At 40.2% G+C, this 24,356-nt stretch overlaps 1 protein-coding gene across 10 annotated transcripts in view; it reads left to right on the forward strand.

Annotated features, from left to right (window-relative positions):
* The window catches only part of LOC104600755 (K(+) efflux antiporter 4-like), a 44,618-nt gene extending 20,595 nt beyond the window's left edge, over window positions 1-24,023 (forward strand). For 2 of the 10 annotated variants that reach the window (XM_088892724.1, XM_088892729.1), the window contains 14 exons: window positions 3,699-3,770; window positions 3,901-3,984; window positions 4,853-4,921; window positions 6,793-6,861; window positions 14,103-14,180; window positions 15,351-15,439; window positions 16,255-16,351; window positions 16,433-16,486; window positions 17,378-17,473; window positions 18,039-18,227; window positions 18,318-18,395; window positions 18,588-18,632; window positions 23,239-23,331; window positions 23,446-24,023. In XM_088892724.1, the coding sequence (XP_088748850.1) occupies window positions 3,699-3,770; window positions 3,901-3,984; window positions 4,853-4,921; window positions 6,793-6,861; window positions 14,103-14,180; window positions 15,351-15,439; window positions 16,255-16,351; window positions 16,433-16,486; window positions 17,378-17,473; window positions 18,039-18,227; window positions 18,318-18,395; window positions 18,588-18,632; window positions 23,239-23,331; window positions 23,446-23,526 (1,194 nt within the window). In that variant the 3' untranslated portion in view covers window positions 23,527-24,023. The remainder of the gene's footprint in view (window positions 1-3,698; window positions 3,771-3,900; window positions 3,985-4,852; window positions 4,922-6,792; window positions 6,862-14,102; window positions 14,181-15,350; window positions 15,440-16,254; window positions 16,352-16,432; window positions 16,487-17,377; window positions 17,474-18,038; window positions 18,228-18,317; window positions 18,396-18,587; window positions 18,633-23,238; window positions 23,332-23,445) is intronic. The other 8 variants (XM_088892730.1, XM_010263878.3, XM_088892726.1 and 5 more) reach the window with 7 other exon arrangements.
* The last annotated feature ends 333 nt before the right edge of the window (window positions 24,024-24,356 follow it).

The following is a 24,356-nucleotide window of genomic DNA, read 5'->3' on the forward strand; positions in this document are numbered from 1 at the left end:
GAGAATCAGAAGGCTATTTCAAGGCAAGCAGAGGTCTTCGACAGGGATGTCTTCTCTCCCCTTTTCTTTTTACACTGGTGATGGATGTCTTTAATCAATTAGTAGACAACGCAAAAAACCTAAATTTGATAAAAGGTTTTTGAAGTAGGAAGAGAAGCCCTCAACATCTCCCACCTCCAATTTGCAGATGATATTATTACTATGGAGAATGTAATCAATGTGAAAAGGGTTCTGAATTGCTTCGAACTAGTAACCGGGCTGAGGGTCAATTACACAAAGAGTAGTATAGCGACTATTAATTCAGATGAAGAATCTCTTTTGGAATGCATTAAAGAAGTTCTGAACTGCAGAATGGAAAATCTTCCCATTATTTATTTAGGTTTTCCCTTGGGTGAGAACCCCAGAAGTCAAAGCTTTTGGGAGCCAGTGTTGGAAAAGTGTGAAAAGAAATTAGCCACTTGGAAATGGTGTTACCTATCAAAAGGGGGGAGACTTACACTCATTAAGACTTCTCTTGAATCAGAATCCAAATTGAGAGGCTACAAAGAGACTTCCTCTGGGAAGGTGGAGGGGAGAAAGGAAATCATCTAGTGAGCTGGACTCAGACCTGTAAACCTAAAGAGGCCAGAGGTTTGGGAATTGGTAACCTAAAAGAGAAGAATACCTCCCTTCTTGGAAAATGGCTATGGAGATTCCCTACAGAACCAAACTCTCTATGGGTAGCTGTCATCATCAGCAAATATGGGTTGGACACCAACAGTTGGGATGCAATCTTCATTCAAACCAAGTAGTTTCATCTAGTCCTTGGAAAGGTATCATCTCAACTTATAACAGTTTTTCTCCACATGTAAGGTTTAACGTGGATAATGGTACTAGAGTAAAATTTTGGACTGATCTGTGGTGGGGCAACTCTACTTTAGCTGATGCCTACCCCAGACTTTTTAACCTCACTCTTAACAAGGAAGCTACCATTTCCCAGTGCCTCCCTTTCTCCCCCACTGAGAGCAATATTAACTTGAACCTTAGAAGACCTTTAAGGGATTCAGAGATCAGTGATCTAACTGAGCTCCTTCTCTCTCTCAGAAAAGTTTACATCTCTCCTAACTCTCTAGATTCCCATGTCTGGAAACCCCACCCCGTAGGTGAGTTCTCTTCCAAATCTTTCTTCAGGGTTCTAGTCACAGAAGAGAAGAGTTATAATTTTCCTTTCAAGAAGGTCTGGTGCAATTACATCCCCTCCAGAGTGTTATTTTGTATGGGAAGCCTACCTGAATAGGATAAACACTTGTGAGCTGCTTCAAAAGAAGAACCTTGGCAGGCTAGCTATCCCCCCCCCCCCCCCCATGTCTGCATCCTTTGCCTGAGAGAAGGGGAAACAACTGATCACCTCTTCATCCACTGTCAGGAAACCAGAGACATTCAGTGTCATTTCCTCCAGCTAGCTTGGTATAGCTGGGTGTTATGGTCCCGCACGAAGGATCCCATCACGGGTCGGTCCACGGTGCGAAAGCCCTGCTTTTCCTTGCACCTTCCCTTGTGTGCAGACCCTATTGCGGCAATCGCGTGGGTGATTTGTCCAAGAGATCACCCGAACTCTCCTAATGGGTGATTTGTCCAAGATATCACCCGAACTCTCCTTACTCTCTTTCTTGACTGCGAAAACTGAATGCTTTATTTCAATTCGTAGCTCCTTAAATAGGAGATTATAGAAGAGAATTCCTTGTTGGATTCGGCTAGGGTAATCCAACTCAAACTAAAACTCCTAATTTCCTACTCAAACTAAAACTCATAACTCTTACTTATGAAGATAAAATAAGATAAGGATAAGATAAGCTGGCGGCAAGTTGGCTTGACGTGTCCAGATAAGGGTGGGCCCACCCCTATGAGCTGTCGTGTGGGCCCCGCTCTGCTGCTGCTGCCGGGTGCGTGCGCACGGCTCATGGTGCCGCGCGATGCGTGCACGCAATGCTGCTGCCGCGCAGTGCGTGCGCGCGGCTCATGGTGCCGGTGCCGGGCGTGTGCGCGGTGCGTGCTGCCGTGCAGTGCGTGCTGCGCGCCATGGTGCCGCTGCCGTGCGGTGCCGGGCGTGTGCGCGGTGCTGCCTGGCGGTGCGTGCTGCTGTGCGGCGCTGCCAGGCGGTGCCTGCTGCTGTGCGTGCTGCTGCCTATGACTGCGCCGCAGTGCGCTGCCGGATGGTGTGCCCATAACACTGGGCTTCTCCAAATCAACTTCAGGACCTGATTCACCAGTGGCAAGGCAAAGGATTGAGCAAGAGAGGCAAGGTGTTTTGGCAAATAATGCTGCATGCTGTGCTTTGGGGAGTTTAAAGAAAGGAACAACTGCCTTTTTGAGAATAGGGCAAGATCAAGGCCTTCACCCATCTCTGTAATCAGTGGGCAGCCAGTTCAGACAAGTTTAAAGGAGTCTCCATAAATGACCTCAACAGGGACGCTGGTCTCTTCCTTTTCTCCTCCTCCCCCCCTCCTTCCCCCCAATCTACAGGAGGCTTCCCCTTAGGATGGAAGAAACATGGACCCTAAGCTTCGACGGAAGTGCTTCAGGTAACCCCGGATCTGCTGGTATTGGAGGAGAACTAAGGGATGAAAATGGAAACATCTGCTGGGTGTACAGTTGACTCTACTAAGGCTGAAGTGATGGCTGCACTTACGGGGATCCGCTTAAATCAACCGGATAGGCATTCAGAACTTAACCATAGAGGGAGATTCAGCCAACACCATAAAAAGGCTAGGAAGACAGGAGGCTGGACCATGGAGACTCAGTCACTCCCTAGCAGAAGCAAGGGATTTATTGGCTGCTTCAAATGCAAACCTGTACTGGATCCCAAGGGAGCTCAATGCTCTTGCAGATGGGTTAGCAAAATTAGGTGCTCTTTTAGAAGTTCTGTACTGTGATAAAATCCCCCCTGTGTAATTCTCAGGGGTCTGATCCCTGTTTTCCTTCTTTTTCTCCTTGTACACCCCTCTTGTATGCCCCTCTTTTTGTTAAGTGAAATCAGTCAACTTTTCTCAAAAAAAAAAAAAAAAAACAGAGTGGGGTATTAGGTTAATGTAGATTGGGAGAGTTTTATATTAAAGAAGGTAAAACTTTGTATGGGAAATATTAGTTGTCTAAATGATCAAAACAAAGTGGGGTATTAGGTTAATGCGGATAGGGAGATGAAACTTATGGCCAATCCAGAAGGTTCCCTACTTGATACATGGTTTGTATTGGATGGAGCATCCATCCACGTGGCAGAGCCATTGAAAAGCTCCCTACTTGATCCAATTAGGAAACTTGAAACACACATAAGCATGTTTATATTTTATGGATCATTCACAGAAATATAAACATTTTTTTTGGTTCATGTACACCATATATCTTTATTTCTTCCATGGGAAGACAAATGAAGAAGTATGCTCATGAATGCATAAAACAGGCAATTATTTGTTGGAGAGATCTATAAAAAAATTATTTGTTGGAGAGGATATTGGATACCAGATTTGGGTTGGTAAGGCGGATGTCTGATATGAGTTATTACCATGTAAGACTTCTTTGCAATGAATAAGAGATCATTTTCATACTATCATTATTGGAATACTTTATATAAGGTTCCATGTCTCAATTGAATGTGTGATTTTTATGTCTTCATATTATTTGCATACAGCTGTCCCCTTTCAGACTGATGTTTGGATGTGCAGGTTGAAACAGTAGCACAGTTTGGTGTAATTTTTCTTCTTTTTGCTTTGGGTCTGGAGTTCTCAGTAACAAAGGTTGGCTTGTAAAAACCTTTATTGCATGTCCTTCTCTTTCCAACTCTAGAACTTGTACATATTAACCTATGACATTGATCTCATTATTTATTCCTTTCTTATCAATGTTGTCTTTCCCAAACATTTTCAGCTCCGGGTTGTTCGAGCAGTTGCTGTTTTAGGTGGTCTACTCCAAATCTTCCTATTTATGTGCTTGTGTGGCATAACTGCTTCAGTATGTCTAATGGTTCTCAACTATTTCATTTATTGATATTTTAGTAATGCCATATTTCAACCATGGATCAGTACCTTTACCAAAAGTATTACACATTAAATCTAAAATAATTTTGTTGCCTTTCTCCACATAGGTGCAGTATATGTCCATAATTTGAAACCAGAATTGAATTAACCACTTAACATTATAAATACTACTCTGATACAAAATTTCTTAGAGAGACTGCCCTAGGGTCTTCCCTTTTTTTGTTTTTGTTTTTGTTTTTTATTTTTTATTTTTTGAATTAAGGACTAAAAGCAGGACTTGGTATGGTTTGTGGACTAGGTAATTCTTGCCACTTCTTAAAATTTGAGGTGATCACAGAAAATTTTGATTTAATCAAATTTATGAGTTTCTCCTTAAAATAAAGTAGCAAGTAATGTGAGAAAGAAATCTTCATTAACCATATTATGCATGCAAGGTTTTGACCATTTATCCATTTGTTATAATTTCTTATGGTCCAATGGCACCTTCTTGTACATTTTTACCTCATAGCATTGGTGGTTGAGGTTTTTAGTTGTTTTGATAAAATTGAGGTTCTCCCAATCCAGCAACTTTAACGTCTCAACATGGTTTCAATGTTCATGTATATTTAACACATAATACACAAAAAGAAGCTGGGGATTACCCTTTCTTGCTTCTATTTTCTTCTATCCTATTTGCTCATGCTGTACTCTAAGGTTTATGGGTCCATGGATTTACTCCATTGCATGCCTTATAATTTCTTAGTTTCTCCTTTTGGGCTTGCAGAACTTTTAGAATGTTTCTAGGGATCTTTTCTGTTTCTCTTTCCCTTGGTCCTGATATATGCAACTGTATGTTTCTGCAGTTATGTGGTGGTAAACCTTCTGAGGGGGTATTTGTAGGTGCATTCTTGTCAATGTCTTCAACTGCAGTGGTATTTTCTGATACATGTTTTTATTCCTGACTATTGATTTGCTAGTAAATTTGTGTACTTATCAATGACATGCTTGAAATCGTTTCCAAGATTAGATATGTATTGATCTTTCAGTATGTTTGGATTAGTCATAAGCAATAAAGAAAAAGATATTTACAGTGGTGATTTTTTATATAAACATAAGTTATTGTATTTCATTCCAAAATCATCCTGCATATACAGGATGTATGACAAAGATACAAAAATCAGATTTAGCATAGATCTCTATCATCCTCTAGGTAAACAAAATCAAAGACTCAAAATAGGCATGGTGAGGCATCAATTTGAAGAAATCTTGATCTGTAAGCCAGGAATAGCGTTGCCACCACTCTCTGGAATGAACTTTCTGTTAACAGCTGTTATTTTTCCTATGTATAGTACCACAGGGGTACTATTGTACTTTTGCTCCTTTTTATTTTAGTTATCGTCGCCCTAGTATATATATTAAAAGGCTGCGCCGCCAGCAGCAATATTTTGAGCTCTCAGTTCTCTCTTCTCTCTTCTTCTCTCTTCTTCTCTCTTTTTTCTCTCTTCTTTCACTCTTCTCTCCTGCATAACATGGTATCAGAGCGGGACTACCAGATCTGAAAGGAGAAGTCAAGTGAACAGTCTTTTTTTTCTTCGCACCAGATTTCTAGATCTGTCGCCCTCATCTGTTGTTCGGCTGATTAAAGATCTCACACATTGAAGTAACCTTTTTCTCTCTCTCTTACCTTTTTCTTTTTCTGGTTGTGTGCCAGGGCAGAAACTGTACTAGGTCTGCCGATTGGATGTGAGGTGATCAACACCTCTTTCTTTCCTTTTTTGTGAGGTCGACTGATCCCTGTGAAACTGTAGGTCGTGAGGACCTTTTTTGGGTGCTGCAACAGCAGCTTTTATGGTGAACTGTGGGTCAGAAAGTGACTAGTACTTCTTGTGTGCTGCAACAACAGCTTTTATGGTGAACCAAAGGTCAGAAAGTGACCAGTACTTGCTGTAACGGTAGTCCTGTTGATGCGTATGTCAAGAGATGACCTGTATGCACTGTGACAACACTTGTGTTGAACTTGTAAGTCAAGGAATGACCTTTTAGTGCTGTAACCGCACCTATAACAACACTTTAAGGCTTACCCCATTTAAGAGTTGCTTTTGAATCTGAAATCATGAGTGGTGAAGATTCTGCTACATCCGGTGTTTCCTCAATGCTGAATGGAATGAGTGGGGGTGTGGACCTATCCTTTCCCATGGCTGTTATGAATAAAAAGTCAAAATGGGCTCAAGATCTGAATAAGAAGCAAGGTTCAGATATGAATAAAAAGTCAAGACAGCAAGGTACAAGAAAACACACTATAGCAAACATGGCTACTCAGGAGAATCAACCCCCCATTCATACTGTGACTCAGACACATTCATCTGGATCTGACCCAAGGGAGGATATTATAAATTCCTTCTGTGACCAATTAGAGCTCTATGGTAGAGCAATTCGTCAGATGGATGCTCCTCCCTCAACTTCATTTGCGTCTACATCAGGTAACTCTGCCACAGCTTTCCATGTTGTTTCTCATAACTTTGACACTCCCTGGATCATTGATTCTGGAGCGTGAAAACACATGACTGGTATGTCCTCTTACTTTCAAACCTATCACCTTCTTTCTGGAAGAGACACGGTGAGACTAGCTGATGGATCATATACTACCATAGCTAGTCAAGGAACCATTTCTCTTCCTCTCGGCCTTACCCTCTCGGATGTTTTACATGTTCTGAAAGTTCTCATTAATTTGTTCTCTGTTAGTAGTATTACTAATTCCTTAAATTGCTCAGTAACCTTTTTCCCTTCTTATTGTGTGATTCAGGATCCGGCCTCGGGGAGGATGATTGGTAGAGGATGTATGGTTGATGGACTTTTCATGCTGGAGAATAAGGTTGGTCTTCATGTCATAGAGTCTAAGAGTCAGTCCTGTAAGAGTCAAGTTTATTTATGGCATTGTCGCCTTGGTCATTTATCGTTCGAGTCTTTGAAAGTGGTGTTTCCAGAATTGTTTAAGTCAGTGTCCGTTTCAGATTTCTCGTGTCAAACTTATCAATTGAGTAAGCAATGTAGAACTCATTTTCTTTCAAAAAATAATAAATCCGAATTTCCTTTTCAAATTGTTCATTCTGATGTGTGGGGCCCTGTTACTTTACCATCTAAGAGTGGCTACAAGTATTTTATTACCATTATCAATGATTATTCTAGATATACATGGGTATATCCCATGCGGACCAGGGATGAAGTACCCAAAATTATCCAAGATTTTTAATGGATGGTCTTCACCCAATTTCAAACTGAAATCCAATTTTTTCAGTTAGATAATGCCAAAGAGTATTTTCATAGTGATCTCACGGAATTTTTTGCGTCATGTGGTTCACTTCACCGTAGCTCTTGTGGTCGAACACCACAATAAAATGGTGTTACCGAAATAAAGAACCGACACCTCCTTGAAGTGGCCCGGGGTTTAATACTCCATATGAATGTTCCAAAACGCTTTTGCCTTGAGGTTGTCCTTTGTGCTACCTACCTCATCAACTGTATGCCCCCTCGTTGGTTAGAGTGCAAAGCCCCACATCAGCTTCTCTTTCCTAAGGCCCCCTTCTTCCCATTCCTCCTCGTGTGTTTGGTTGTCATTGCTTTGTCCAAAATTTGTCCCCCACTCATGGGAAATTGGATCCTCGTGCTATTCCTTTCATATTCCTGGGTACTCCTTTACTCAGAAGGGATACCGTTGTTTTGATCTTGTCTCTCGGAAATTCTATGTTTCCATGGATGTCTCTTTCTTTGAGAGTGAGCCTTTTTTCCCTGTTTCTCCTCAGGGGGAGAGTAGGAATGAGGAGAAACTGGTTCAACTCCCTCCTCTTCCTGATCCTCCTCCTTTTCGTGTCTTCTTCCGTCAGCACAAAGGCCAACCAAATTCAAGAGTTGTGGAGAATCTAAAAACCGTTCTTCCAGTGCCATTAAACTCTTCGGGGGCGGATCATGCTCACTCAGGTATCTTGGTTCCCATTGATGTTCCTGACCCCATTGCAATTGATACCTCTGTTGCTAATGACCTTGACCTTCCTATTGCTCACAAGAAAGGTGTTAGATCGTGCACCACTAAACACCCCATTTTCCACTTTGTTTCCTATGAAAACATTTCACCCTCTTTTCGAGCCTTTCTCACATCCATTGACAGTGTTCCTATCCCTAAGAATGTGGCAGAAGCTCTTTCAGTACCTGAATGGACATATGCTATGAAGGAAGAAATTAATGCCCTTCATAAAAATGGCACATGGGAACATGTAGATCTTCCTAAGGGAAAGGATCCAGCTGGATGTAAATGGGTGTTCACAATCAAACATAGGGTTGATGGCACGATGGAGAGGTATAAAGCTCGTTTAGTGGCAAAGGGGTTTACACAAGTGTACGGAGTTGATTATGCAGAGACTTTTGCACCCGTTGCTAAGATGAACTCCATTAGAGTTATATTCTCTCTTGCAGCTAATCTTGACTGGGATCTACATCAGCTTGATATCAAGAATGCATTCTTGAAAGGTGACCTTGAAGAGGAAGTTTACATGATACAACCCCCTGGTTTTCAGGCTCAAGGCAATGAACAAAAGGCGTGCAGGTTGAAGAAGTCTTTATACAGGCTGAAACAATCACCGAGAGCCTGGTTCAGCAGATTCCACGCAGTGGTTCAGCAGAAAGGATCCAAGCAATGTCAATCTGATCACACATTGTTTGTGAAAAGAGGAGAAGGTAAAATTGCTGCTTTGATAGTATATGTTGATGATATAATTATCACTAGCGACTGGAAGGTTGAAATCCAAAAGTTGAAGAGTTTTCTTGCCACACAGTTTGAAGTAAAGGATTTAGGTCCTCTAAGATACTTCCTAGGAATTGAAGTTGCCCGCTCAAAAAGGCGTATCTTCATTTCCTAGAGGAAGTATGTCCTAGATTTACTCCAAGATACATGAACAATGGGAGTGAAGCCAGTTGATTCCCCCATTGATCCTAACCATAAATTAGTTGACAGCCAAGGTGAACCTATCAAGGATGTGAAACAGTTTCAGAGACTTATAGGGAGATTGTTATATCTTTCTATGACCCGCCCAGACATTGCTTATGCAGTTGGTGTCCTTAGCCAGTTCATGCATGCCCCTATGACCACTCATCTTGAAGCAACAGAAAGAATCCTCCGATACCTTAAAAGGTTCCAGGTGCTGGCTTGTTGTTTCAAAGGCACAGACATTTGAATGTTGAAGTGTACTGATGCTGATTGGGCAAGATCCCTAAATGACAGAAAGTCAACTAGTGGCTACTGTACCTTCATAGGAGGAAATCTAGTTACCTGGAGAAGCAAAAAGCAAAGTGTGGTGGCTAGATCCAGTGCTGAAGCTGAATATCGAGCAATGGCTCATGGAGTGGCTGAAATTATGTGGATAAAGAATATGTTGAGTGAGTTGGGTTTTCTAGTGGATAGACCTATGACCTTATTTTGTGATAACAAAGCAGCCATAAACATTGCTGCTAACCCTATGCTACATGGTAGAACTAAACACATCGAAGTCGACAAGCATTTTATCAGAGAGAAAGTTATCACAGGGGAAGTGTGTACTCTCTATGTTAGCTATGAGGATCAATTTGCAGACATCTTTACAAAAGGACTACACCACTCAAGACATCATGATTTATGTGACAAGTTGGGCATGATTGACATCTATGTCCCAACTTGAGGGGGAGTGTTAACAATTGTTATTTTTCCTATGTATAGTACCACAGGGGTACTATTGTATTTTTGGTCCTTTTTATTTTAGTTGTTGTCGCCCTAGTATATATATTAGAAAGCTGCGCCACCAGCAGTAATCTTTGAGCTCTCAGTTCTCTCTTCTCTCTTCTTCTCTCTCTTTTCTCTCTTCTTTCATTCTTCTCTCCTGCATAACACTTTCTTTTGACATTTCTGTGAAACAAATAAGATGAGGTATCCTGCTAGCAAATAGGGTGTGTAGAAGTTCAGCTAGACCGGAAGAAGTTGTTATTGAAAAAGATACTGCGGTGGTTGATGTCCAGGAAGAATGTTTTAGCAAGTAGAAGACTAAAATAGAGAAAGCATTGAGATGTTTTGGTTTCAAAGGTTTTCGCTAGACTAAAAGGGGGTCTCTTTGGGTTTAGACCAAGCAAGAAGTTATTGAAGATCAAGAAAGCCTAAAGAAGAGTTTAGTGGTTTAAAGGTTGCGGTTTTTTAGGGTGGCTTTGTTCCTGTTCTTGTTGAGAGAGGGTGTTGTTTTTGTGGGGTTTGAAGTGGGTTTGCCTTGTTCTGTCTTTGAGGTTGTGTTTGCTTTGGGCTGTTTTGTGATTTTGGTTGTTGTGAGGGTTTGTTTTTAGGTGGTTTGTTGGGTTTCTGTTGGTCTTATGCTGAGTTGAAGTTTGTTTTTTCTTCTCTCTTGAGTGACATCTAGTCACTCTCCTTTATACTTTCTTTTTTCCTTTTAATAAATTTTATTTTATTACTGATGTGGGCTGATTTGGCCCTTTAGTGATGGTGTGCTATGTGGCAATCCCAGAATCGTCGCGTGACACCCCAGCACCACGTAGGCGATGACTTGCCTTATCCAAAATGATGGAGACCTACTCGGAACCACGTTGGATGTGCCTCGCACGCCCTAAGGGCGCTTAATCACCACATTGCCATGGCCGACCTGTAGACACCTCCTCAGGATCGGGACGACCACCTTAGGATTGAGCTTGAGACCAATGTTTTAAATGCGGAGGCGTGACGCAAGGCGTTCCACTACCTAGAGACGTGAGGCATAGTTCAGAACGCAAGAGGCGTAAGCCTCCCAAACACAAGGAGGTATAAGCCTCCTTAAAAGGACGGGGGTTAGGAGGATGGAGAGGATGAAGACCTACTCGGAACCACGTTGGATGTGCCTCGCACGCCCTAAGGGCGCTTAATCACCACATTGCCATGGCCGACCTGTAGACACCTCCTCAGGATCGGGACGACCACCTTAGGATTGAGCTTGAGACCAATGTTTTAAAATGCGGAGGCGTGACGCAAGGCGTTCCACTACCTAGAGACATGAGGCATAGTTCAGAACGCAAGAGGCGTAAGCCTCCCAAACACAAGGAGGTATAAGCCTCCTTAAAAGGAGGGGGGTTAGGAGGAGGATGGAGAGGAAGGGGGATTTCATTTCTTCTTTATTTTTAAAAAAAAAATCTTTTAATTTAAGAAGAATAAAGATGCATAACATTTGTTGGGCTGCATCGAGAAGGGGGCGGGGGGGTCTAGGGGCTTCACCCCCCAGCTGAAGGGTCAGGGGCAAACCACTTTCTATCCCCTTATCTTTTCTTCCCTTCCCTTTTCCTTTCCTTCGGGGGGGTCTAGGGGCTTCGCCCCCCAGCTGAAGGGTCAAGGGCAAACCACTTTCTATCCCCTTATCTTTTCTTCCCTTCCCTTTTCCTTTCCTTTTCTCTTTTTTTTCTTCTCTTTTAGCACTGCTTGAGACCTTGGCACAAAGGGAGACCTCCCACCAAGGTCTCATCAACCAAACTGAGGTCTAGGTAGCAACCTGCCTACACCTCCATCGATTTGACAAACTAGCGACCTACCTCCACCAACCTGACAAAGACCCAGCTGGCGACTAACCTTCACCAACCTAACGACGTAAGATCTCGATAGGATTAGGTCGGCAGAAGAGGCAGCCTACCTCCGCCGACCTAAGTACCTAACGAAGACTCAAGTGGCAGCCTACCTTCGCCGACCTGACGACGTAAGATCTCAACAGGACTAGATTGACAGAAGAGGCAACCTACCTCTGTCGACCTAACGAAGACTCAAGTGACAACCTCATCACGACCGAGCTAGGGACCTTGATATTAAGGGTGACATCCTCCGAGACCCTACCGAGTCACCGACCTAACTGGGACCCAGTTGGCGACCTGCCTAATGCCTCGGGCGACCTATTCCTTTATTAGGCTATCGTCTCAAACTTCCCCGGGATCACAACACCACGTCGAAAGAGCCGGTTATCACCCCACCTGCTTCGAGCACGACTGGATAAGCACTATCTACTTACGCGGAGTCCACCTCCAGGCGTGAAACCACCTTCAAACCAGACAAGCTGGAGATCTCGGACGTGCTTCGTGAGCCTCACGACAGCTTGCCTATATAAAAGTGTCCCCTTCCTCAAAAAAGGTACGTGTGATTTAGCTCTCAAGCATACTAGCTCTCTCTTTAGCTCTCCAAGAACTTATCGCTAACTTAAGCATCGGAGTGCCCACCCTAGGTGAAGCAACCCAGACACTCTGATCTCTCTCTTCTTGTAGCTCGACCAGGCGACCTACTTAGTCCGTCGTCCGAACTGTCCGCCAATAGGGAGCATTAGATCGTGCACCATTAATTACCAAAAAAAATGTTATATTGGGCTATTGGTTTATTGGATCCTTGCTTCAAAGGACTTTGACGAGGAATCCTATTGTGATATCTAAAGTGATAAGAATATTGCATGGCCATTCTTTTCATTCATGAATTGCCTGTTGTATAAAGCATGTCATAACCCATCTTTGACCCATTGACCCAAATAGTTGAACTGTTGACTTATTCAACCCATTCACTTGGTTACCATTTTTTTCTATCATTTTATTTACTTGAATTGTTTTACTGTTATGGCATCACAGGTTGATCCATTGACCCGGATGGTTGAACCAACCCATCACCAAGAGGGAAATTCAGCCTCTGGGTTAGGTTCTAAAACATAGGTTGAGATAAAGAGATGTTTGTAAGGTAATCCAAGTCCACTAAATAGTGGTGCATTGATCAAAGATGGAATGTTCCTCAAACATGTATTTAGCAATTAGCACACTGCTGGGGGATTGCAATTCTGAAAAGTAAAAGGTTTTACTCTTTTTAATGTTTCAAGTTATATTAGTTCTGGATCTTTGCAGTCTAGACATTATATAGTGAGTTGCCCAGCATTATTTAATGAGCCTTTTTGAAGGGGAAGAAAACACATCTTCAGGTATCTAGCATAACTCCACTACTTAATCCTGTATTTGCAGTTGTCAAGGTGATGCCTAGGCAACAAGATGCCCTTGGAGGGTTGCCTTTGCTTAACACTAGTTTCTTTGTATTATTTTCTTATTTGTGAGGATTCAATCAACAGTCAACACACACATTCCTGTATGCTGTCTTGAACCTTCAAGGATGTCAAAACCTGAAACAACAAGGAAGAACTTAAAATTTTGTCCAATCAACACATTTTTCTTCTTCCACCTTTTCTTTTCTCCTTTTCCTATTAAAAAATAGGGGCTCAGCCCCTTTGTTTTCTGAAATTTCTATTCTTTCTTCTTTTTCTCATGGATATGTTAATTTTCTATACTTTAACATGAAGTTCATATTTTTCTTATGAAAATTATAGATAATTATTAAGGAAATATGGTTGCTAGTTGCTAAGGAACCTAGGGAACTACCCTAGGATATATCGTTTTTACTTTAAAAAAAATCCATTGCCTAGGCGACTAGGCGACAAGGTCCTCCCCTATCACCTAGCCTTGCCTTGGTGCCTTGAAAACTATGCGTGTATTTAAATACCTTGCTTCCCCATGGAGGCCAGACAATTGTGTTGCACTATCTTGCACTTTGCAAAGTGGTTTTATAATTTTCTCAAGTTTAAATTAATAACTAATGTTTTCATATACGACACTCTTTCTTGTTCTTTGTTTTGTGGATAGACTTTTATCTTGCTCCCAATTCAACGAAAAGGCACTCTTCTGATTCACTACCCACCCACCCACACACACACACACACACACACACGAGGGGAGCAGCTTTGTGGACATTTTGGAATAGAAACATGTGATGAAATAGGATACAATCAAAATTGTCACATGGTATTTACAGAGAAATACAGAACCATCTTTTTTTATGTATTTTTTTCTTGGGAATGTAGATTGTAGACAGGCCCACAAAAGGGTAAAGGTACCCTAGCTTGTAACTTTTCTTTCTTGATCACTTCTTTTCTCCTACTCTCTTTCTATTTTCTTGTAATGTTCCATTGTTATTATCAGAAATTTCTTGTTACTAATACAATGAAGAATAAGAGAAAGAGTATATCTGATGTGTGTCATCTTATCTGCATCCAGGTTTTGAAGTTTCTGATGGAAAGAAATAGTATTAATGCCCTTCATGGTCAAGTTACAATTGGAACCCTCATTCTTCAGGTATTGAGCACTGCCAACTTATCTTGCAATCATGAATGGTATCTATAATCCAATAGAAAATAGGAGAAGAAGCTGAGAAGACAAGAAGAAGATAGTCAAAAGATTGAAAATTTCCAAAAAATTGGTCTGGTGGGTCCCTTATTTGTATTTATATTAGGGTGGCATCACTTAATAAAAAAAGAATAAAAAGGCAATTTCTGTGCCTGTGGCAATCTGACTCTAGTATTACAACACTCCCCTCAAGTTGGGCTGTAGATGTCAATCATACCCAACTTGTTACAGATTTCACTGCTCCTGCAGAGAACACAACCCTTTTGTTAAAACATCAACAAGCTGATCCTTTGTGTTAACATAAGGAGTATACACCTCTCTCTTCTCAATCTTTTTCTGGATGAAGTGCTTATCAAATTCAATATGCTTAGTCCTGTCATAGAGGACTGGATTAGTCTTCATGTTAATAGCTGCTTTGTTATCACAATACAAAAACATAGCGCTGTTTACAGTAAAACCAAGTTCCTCAAGGAGGTTTACATAGATCATACAGTCCCAACAAAGAACAAGGGAAGTTCTAGGAAAACTTTAAACTTCCATCTAAACAAACTGATTGCCACAAAGAATGGTTCTCTTGGTCCCATGACCAAGAAACAGTAAAAAAGGAGGGGAAAAAGGATTTCAGACCAACCTGGGTTCTTGTAATATGCTTCCCAATCAGAAAACAGAGAGGTTTGAGAGTAGAAAATGGATAAAGTTGAAGCTGATCAAGATCCCTGCTCTGATAGGACTAATACCATATAATCCAATAGAAAACAAGAGAAGTAGATGGGAAGAAGAAGAGAAGAGAATAAAAAGAGAGTCAAAATTTTGAAAACTCCCAAGAAATTGAGCTGGCGGGGGCCCTTATTTGTATTTATATTACGGTGACATCACTTAACAAAAAGGAATAAAAAGACAATTATGCCCCTATGGAAATCTAACTCTAGTATTAAAACAGTATCATAATTAATGTAAAACGTTATAACAATTATTAGGAGTTCAGAAATCAGTTTAGAGTAGAAATGCTTTTCTACTATTGCACTATTCAAGTGGGGAATATTTGTTATTCTTTATGAGAGAATGAATGCATATACAAAAAACTTCATGCTTGAATCCTGAGTTTTCTTTTCCTGCCAGGATTGCGCTGTTGGTTTGCTGTTTGCACTGTTACCTGTTCTGGGTGGTTCTTCTGGGATTCTTCAAGGAGTAATATCCATGACTAAGTTGTAAGTAAAGGACCCACATATTCCCCTCCTCCTTCTGTTAGTGCTTTTGCTGCTTAATTCAATTAAACAAATTTTGGCTTTTCCTCATGCATGAAAAGAAGGTATTAGTTTTATGGTTCCTGATAAGACCATACATCTCTGTATCTGAAGAAAATTCTAAGATTGTTTGGTGTTACACTTTTATTTTGTTGGAGGATTATTTTTTTTCTTGACTTCTATTAATGTGCATTACTACACCTAAGATGCACTTTTCTAGAACTGCAGGCGTTGCTCTAACCTTAAGGATGACATGCATGTGGCCATATCAATGTGTCTATTTAAAGAAATAGACACTAAAAATATATTCATTTAACACTTAAAACTTGGGAAGAAAATTATTGTTTGGATTGGTTGAAAAGGGAAATTATTAATTGAATAGCCTAAGGTTATTTGTAGCCAATGCAAATGTGAAATAAGGAGGAAGAGATCATCCTCATTTTCAGTCAAGGATGCCAAAATGCATGAACATCCAAACTCCATAATTAGAGGTTTTTTTTTTTTCCTCCAGGCACAAATTAAAAGGCACTGACTGAAGGATGCCAAAGTGCATGAATACCCCAAACATGGTTGGCACAAATTGATAGTGCCAACAACATTTTGTGGTACATCCAAGTAGCTCCCTGATCTCTGTATTATATTATTACCTATTCTTGTGGTTAGAATAAGCAATTGCTGTATGTTGTCATTCAAGGTGAACGTGATAATTCACACCCGAGATATTTGGTATTGTTGTATCAAGCAATGGCTATTAATTAGTAGATCATTCTCTGTTCCAGGTTGGTCCTGCTGATTACATTTTTGGCCATTTTGTCAATATTTTCTCGCACATGTGTACCCTGGTTTCTTAAGCTGATGATAAGCCTGTCATCACAGGTATGGATTCCATAAATGATAGGATTAAAATTGCTTACTTTCTGTTTCAGCATGTTTTGACTGAAGTTTGTATCTGTGCAGACTAATGAACTTTATCAGCTTGCTTCAGTGGCATTTTGTTTACTTGTTGCTTGGGTTTGTGCCACTTCTTAGAACTTGGACTGATGCATGTCTTGCTTTTGCTTCAGTATACTTGTTTGTTTTATTTTGTGTTGTGATAATAATTGCTGCACTGACAGCTTTCGTAATGGTTAAGTTCTTGCTTTGAAAGTATTTATTATATGCAATCTTTAGAGTTCTTACAAGTTTGCAGAGAAAGAACCTCAAGTCATTATTTCATAAGCTTGTTGACAGTCTTTTACTATAAAAAGTCATGATGCTTATGAGTGCCTGACCATAGCCTTAGTGGCTCTGCCAGCTGCACAATGTTAGGTAGTTGTTTTTTATTTCAAAAACAAAACCAACCTTGTTGTCAAAAACCCCTTTAGTGTAGTTGAAATTTTCAAATTCTGACAAAAATGACCTTCCTTTACAAGTACTTTGCATCTTTTCATATTTATTGGTTAAAGAAAATTAGATTTATCTTCATGTTATTTTCATGCCCATTAATAATTGTTATACTTGGATGAAACTAGAGATTCAGGAACTGCAATGTCCTGAGTCAAGTTTTAAGATTTTAAACTCTCACTACTCAAGTCGGTTACCTTCACATTGGTGTAGTTTTTTATACTTCAATGTCTAATTGTAAAGAAAGCTAGATGTGCTTTTCTGAATGAGACTTCCGCACTATGTTCTTCTCCCTTCTTTTCTCCATCCACCAGCTTTTAGTGCCCAGAACTATTGAGTGGATGAATCTGTTTTGGTGGCACCTGCCACACCCTGCAACCAGCCTCTCTCCTTTGCCCCTATCTGCACACTACAATGCTTTCAGCTTTTTATCATCATAGTTTCTGTGAAATGTTGTGACCATTTATTCATCTGACCTAACTTTTCATTTTTTTTCTCTTTCTTATTTTACCATTTCAGTGCAGTGATAAGCTTGGTCTAAGTCTTGAACTAGGCTCCTTTGCTGCGGGCGTGATGATATCAACCACCGATCTTGCACAACATACACTTGAACAGGCAAGATTATTTTCTTCTTTTTTTATTAGCAGTCTTGGATGATGAACTTTCTGCCTCCAAGATTCAGCATATTGAGGGGAATTTCTGGGAAAGTTTTAGATAATATGTTTCTCTCTCTCTCACATATGCCTTTCTTCCATAAATGGAATTAAACTTTCCATTTCTGCTTATGAAGATGACCATAATTATTTAGGACATTGAGTCATTCCTGTAATGCTGTTTTCCATTGGGATTATGATACATGCTCTATAATTGCAATTGACTTCTCAACAATTGAAATATGATCAATTGATCATTCATTATGTAGTGATTCGGGGCATTTTCTTGAAAATTTTAATTATCAACATTGCAATTCCGGGATTTATAATTATTTTATCAACTTTTTGGTTGGTAAATGGGCAAACTATTCCTCTGGTATTTTGGGTGGTTGGTTGAATGTTATGGAGGATGAACACTGTCTTACTGGTATATGCACTGTGCCAGATATACTTGGGCAAATATTTGGTTGGCTTTAGCAGATAAAGTGGCTTCAAGCACACACTGATTTTTTTTTTCTATTTTGCAGGTTGAGCCCATTCGCAACTTCTTTGCCGCTCTTTTTCTTGCCAGCATTGGAATGCTCATTCATGTCCATTTCCTTTGGAACCATGTTGATATTTTACTAGCAGCTGTTATATTAGTGATCATTATAAAAACACTTGTGATAGCCATAGTTGTTAAAGGATTTGGCTACAACAACAGGACTTCACTTCTTGTAAGATATTTGCATACTTGGATATTTATTATCTTGGAACCATCATATATTGCATTTAATGATGGAACTTTGATTCTCCTATATTTATAGGTTGGGATGTCTCTGGCACAAATTGGGGAATTTGCCTTTGTTCTTCTCAGTCGTGCATCTAATCTTCATTTGGTTGAGGTTAACCCCCCCTTGCCCAATTACTTTTCTTTTCTCCAGAGAGTGATCTTATATCAGATTAATGTCTCCTAGCTCACAGACAACAGATAATCTGCAGACAATGTCTTTCATAACTAAAATGTGCATGTATTTGTATGTTCGTAGTAAAATTATATTAGACATTTGTCAATAACTAAGTTTTCACCTTTACAGGGGAAACTGTATCTGCTGCTTCTTGGTACAACAGCTCTTAGTCTGGTACGTGGTGCTTTTGGTATCATATTACAAGCGATATAACGTGTTTTGCATGTAACATCTTGGCATTTTTCAGTGCTAGATTTTGGCAGTCTAGGCACAGAAATTATTGAGTTGTAGAACATCCCTGTCAACAATTCTGCATAAGCCAAAATTGGGTAATGGTGGGTTTGGAGGTGTCAGGTGTGTACAGGACAAGTTTTTATTGTGCTTGTTTGTTGAGGGTATTTTCTGTGGATGTCCAACTCAGCTGGCCATGCCAGACCAACCTGACAATCTGATTTGCTCAAATGGATGGAGAAATGTGGCAAGTAGTCTGGCAATAGAGTAGAGGTTTGGTGTCTGCGGAGGTGGATCAAGGACAAAAGAGGCATACCTGCAGAAGAAAAGACAGATGGTGGCATGATGGGGGATGCAAGCTGGGGCTCTCATCCCAGTCCCTCTTTCAGACTGCCTCCCAAAAAGAACAAGTCAAGGGTGGTAGCAATGTAGCTTCCCTTCATTGTCTCAAGGGCTATCCTTGCAATTCTGAGAACGGCGACCTGCAATGACATGGGCTTCAGGATGAGGACATTGCAGCCAAAAGCTGGCCATGCTCATCCTGAACAGTGGCGGGTAGAAGACCAGCCAGTTTTTGTGGCAGGTTGTGTGGGCTTTGTTACCCTCAAAACGCACTGTGACCCCTCTCTTGTTTCTCTCACCTCGAAGTAGGGGTGGATTCGAGCCGAGCCAAGCCGAATAGTACGAGGCTCGAGCTAGAACATTAAAAAACTCATAAGCTCGAGCTTGAGCTCGATTTCAGAAAAAAATGTTTTATAAAAATAAAAAATTATATATAAAAAATATTTTTTATCTTGATATTTAAAAAATTAAGAATTATACTATTTTTATTTTATATATATATATATATATATATATATATATATATATATATATATATATTCGAGCTCGGCTCGAAGCTCGGTTGAAACTGAGCCGAGCTCAAGCAGCTCGTGAATAGCTCGGCTCGTGGCCACCCCTACCTCGAAGGGAGGAATGTCCTGCACATTGCATTGAACCCTTCATAAATGTATTATCCCCTCCACTAAGGAAGGGACATTCATCCCAAGAAGGATAGCTCATTCCCTCTTCCTAACCATGAGTCCATGACCATTCCCTCCTTCGGGTCATCTGGCTATGTTTCTAAGAATCTTTGCCTTGCATGTTTGGAATAATGTTATGTCTAGGGATGGAAATTTTAGACCCAAGCCACTGAACTCACCTATTCACCTAACCTGTCCATATACTTAGCTGCTTGGAAATGGGTTGAATCACTCATTGGGTCAACATAAATGGGTCGAATTGGGTGGGATTGTGGGTACCCATTGGGTTTATCGCATATAAATGGTTTAGTGTAAGGACTAAGTTGTCTAGCCATTTTCTCATTAATTCTCATTAGCCCTTCATTTAAATTCAAATAATTCATTGACTTAACTCATAGTTAACTGCTGTAGTTAATTCATTTTTTTTTATCAGAAACGATAACTTTCATTAGAGATAAATTAACCTGAAATACAGAATTCAACCCTTATTAGAAAAGGTTGATCCAATAAACATCAAACATTACAGCACTGCCCAAAAATGACTCTCCTTTGCAGTCCCTTGTTCTGCTAGGGCGTCAGCAAAACCATTTGCTGATCTCCTTACCCACTTGAACAAAACACCCACCTCCCTTGTTATGCTAAGAATTTCCCTTATTAGCTGTCTATATTGCCAAATTCCCAGCTGCCCTGATTGCATCCACCCAATTACCAACTTGGAGTCTCCCTCTATCTCAATCTGCTGTAGCCCCAACTGTTTGGCCAGTTTTACACCTTGATGTAGTGCCAAGATTTCCGCTCTTATGGAATCTCCAATTGCTGTAGTTAATTCTCCATCCATAATTAATGCATTAACTTATTGTTAATTGTTGGAAATAATTATTAACTCAAAATACAAATGCCTAGAATTGTTGTAAAGTGCTGTAACTAACTCTCAATCCATAATTAATGCATTCTTGCCATTAACAGTTGGGTTTGGCATAGATATGGTTCAACCCATATCTGACCTAAATTAACTCAAGCCTGACCTGGCCCAATGGTTTTGCAGTTCAATCATCCAGTTTATAGGGCAATTGACAAGACTGACCGGTCTGACAGGATGGCTATATGTGCCAGACATTGTATTGGTCCAACCAACCAATTTACAATGGTGTTGGTAGAGTCAACCAGTTTAGTCTGGTTGGTTTTCCATACCACTAACAGGTCAGGCTGGCCGGTTCAATCGTGGGTTGGAAACACCTCTAAAGACCATTCTATCTTATTCTCTGTCCTCTTTCTCTTTGAATTTAAGGTTCTCATTAATTCCATTTAAATTACTAATCCATTTAAATTCTCTATGGAAAATTTATGTTCCAGTGATGTGATTTGAACCTATAACCATTCTTACCATTAAGACATGTTTAACCAAGTAAATAAAAGTAAGCTGGTTTCAACTTTCAAGCCATTTTCATAAGCTAAGGTTATTACAGGTTAATGGGTTGGGTCAGGGTGGGTTTGGGTTGAACTCAACCCACGTAATTTCATTTAAACGGGTCATTAACAAGTTGATGGGTTAGATGTTTGGGTTGAAACCCAACCCATCCAATTGCTACCCTACTTGTGTAGTGAGAGTATGTAGCTTGGCCTGATTTGTCCTGTTGGTGCCTAATAATGAAATGAGAGAAATAACTGGAAAAGGTCCAAAAGTCACTGCCAGCACATTATTTATGTGCCAAAATGGTTGCAGAACAGTTTTCAAACTAGAAACATGTAGGTAGCAGCAATAACAAATTCCTTCAAGCATTTGGTCATGGTGTCAGACATGCACAGGGCACGTTTGTTCTCATTTTTTTTTCTTCCCCCCCCCCCGCCCCAAGTTCTTAGCCTTACCTTGATCTTGGGTTGATGATTTTCACTTTAGATTTTGACAATGTAGAGGTGGAGACTAATTGTTGTGTTAGGATGGATGCTACTCTTTGATGGTCCATGATCCCTGCATCATTTCTTTTCTTTTGATCACTGCCAAAGAGGTGAGTTTTCCATCATCCAGACTTCCAGAGTGGACATCCTTTTTAATTGGATCGTGGGTTTATTAACTCTTTGGTGGAGAATAGAAGACTTGGGAATACTTATACCCAGATATTTGTACATGCTTAGCATACCAGTGTCTGAAACAACATTTTCTGGGTGTGCTTTCACACACCAGATGTTTCATGGACGCTTCTAGATGTATTCTATACCATAGGTGTATTCTATAGTATTAAACGCATTTAAATTATGTAAGAAGGTGATTGTCCAAAGTTAGTCCCAGTTATCTGGGGTCTTGGGAGGGATGGATCCTAACCTTTGGCAACTTTTTTGGACGAAGTGGCTGCTCTTAGACTTGAACCTGCATTCTCACACTTATCAGCATGAGATTTTACCATAACACCAAGCAATGGTTCCCGTGTTCCCGTGTACCATAAAGTGATCTGTACATGGAATTCTCATTGTATCCATGTTCAGGATGTTTAGAAATGGAAAGTCATCAGAGAGTGAGTTTCATTTAAATCAAAATAAAAATCTACGACTACCTTTCAAGTGGCGTATGAAAAGGGGAAGGACTATGTGGAGGGGATTGAGGGCTGCAGTATGCTGGTCATTATGGGAAGAAAGAAATTCCAGGATCTTCTCAGAAGTGGAGAGGGGCTGAAGAACTGAGGGCTATAATCCATTATTAGGGCTGTCCAATGGCTGAAATCCTTAGAGATATTTACAGATTACACAGTGGATGACATGTTGAGGAAGTGGGGTGAGATTGCAAACTGTACACAGGCCAGATCAGTAATGAGTGTGCACTGGACCCCACCACCTGCTGGATTCATAAAATTAAACTTTGGTGGGAATAGTAGGGGGAATCCCGGACAGTCAGGGATTGGGAGTGTCTTCAGGGATGAGAATGGGGTCATTTCTACCTTGTTCTCAGGCCCAATTGGAGTGGGTGACTCTCTTAGAGCTGAGATCTCTGCAGTTATGGAAGGAATCCAGAAAGCTTATAATTGAAGGGGACTCAGAGGTGGTGATAGGGTGGCTGAATAAAGATAACAGTGGTTTATGGAATTACAGCAATGAGAGGAGAAAATCTAAGTGGTTGGTGCGGGAGATGGAAGTGAAGATGAATTGGGTTAAAAGATCAGCTAATTCTTTAGCTGATGGATTAGCTAAACAAGGGGTAGAAAGGGACTCAATGTTTTGGGCTAAATTGTAACTTTATTGTTTCTTCCTTTCCTTTTCTTTATTTTTGAAGGCTTAAGTTGTACTTGGAAGATAAGAGTGTTTGTCTTCCTCTTTGTAATTATTTTAATGATGAGTTAATGAATGTGTTATTGGTCAAAAAAAAAAAAAATCTACGGCTACCAGAAAATGTGGAGTATCTTACAGATTAGACAGTTTGATATAGGTTATGACTTTTGTGTGATCGTCGGCATTTCAAGAGCAATTTCTCCCTGTATGTAGCTCACTATGGCTTGACAGTTTGTACAGATGACTGACTTAAAGAGCACTATTTGCAGGTGACAACCCCATTGCTTTTCAAGATGATACCTGCTGTTGTACATCTTGGAATTCTACTGCGTTGGTTCTCCCCTGATAGTGGTCAAGGCGAGGTAACTTCTTTTATCTTGGCACTCATTATCCCTGTCACTGATTTGTTTGAAGATTGCTTTCATCCTTTAGGAGTGAATGGTTAAGATATTTTCGATATGGTTTTGGACTTCCAGATTGGGTTTAAAGGCGAAAGCCTTCGTGCAGACAGTGCTAAGCGTATTACTCTGATGGTCCAAGGCTCTCATGATTCATGATATTAAAAAATACAATATGAAACAAAAATGGAATTTCGAGCTTTACCTGATTGGAATTCTTAATACTCTGGAGGACAGGTGATTAAAAGTGCAAAGGAGGTTGACTGAGTCACAAATTACATTTTCTTATAGAAGGCTCTTCCTGATGTCTGTCATATATCTGACCAAGCGAACAATCGACTGAGCAAACTTTACCTGAAAAGTGGGAAAGCTAACAGGGGAATGCCAAGAAATTTTGAGAGATGAAGCTTAGATGGTTGGACCTTTGATTCATTTGGGTCATCTGCTCGCCATCCCATCTCACCAATTTTGTGTAAAATATCATCCACTAGTGTAATGTAATTCAATTTATTTTTGTATTAATTTTCCTAATTTGATAGGCTTGTTTAAAATTTTAAACCGCCATCATAGTTTAAATGTGTATCAATTCATGTTCTGAAAAATAGTAACTGTGTATGAACTGATTTTTTTTTTATCCTTTTCCTTTTGCTTCAAATTGCTGCGGCATGTCAACAACCTTCTTTGTCTCTTGAACTTGAAGACTTGAAGCCAAGCCACTTTCCTAGTCCAATTTCTCTACCTCAAAAGTCAGTAATTTAACCCGGGGATTTGGTTAGGATCTCCTATGACTTGTGTCAATCTTTTTGTGATATCTGTAACTTGTCAATTGGCAAATCATACCTAAATGATGATATTACAAATTGCCAATTAACTATATATGGCAAATTGACCATAAAGTTAGTAGTGCCTGACTGACCACTAACTAAATATTATATTGATAGCTCGCCTAACTTTATAAGTTGATGGATTCCTATGAGGTTATTCTTTCG

This window comes from Nelumbo nucifera, chromosome 8 (genome assembly GCF_055504915.1).
Source record: "Nelumbo nucifera cultivar China Antique chromosome 8, China Antique-T2T, whole genome shotgun sequence".
In the NCBI taxonomy this organism is placed as follows: Eukaryota; Viridiplantae; Streptophyta; class Magnoliopsida; order Proteales; family Nelumbonaceae; genus Nelumbo; species Nelumbo nucifera.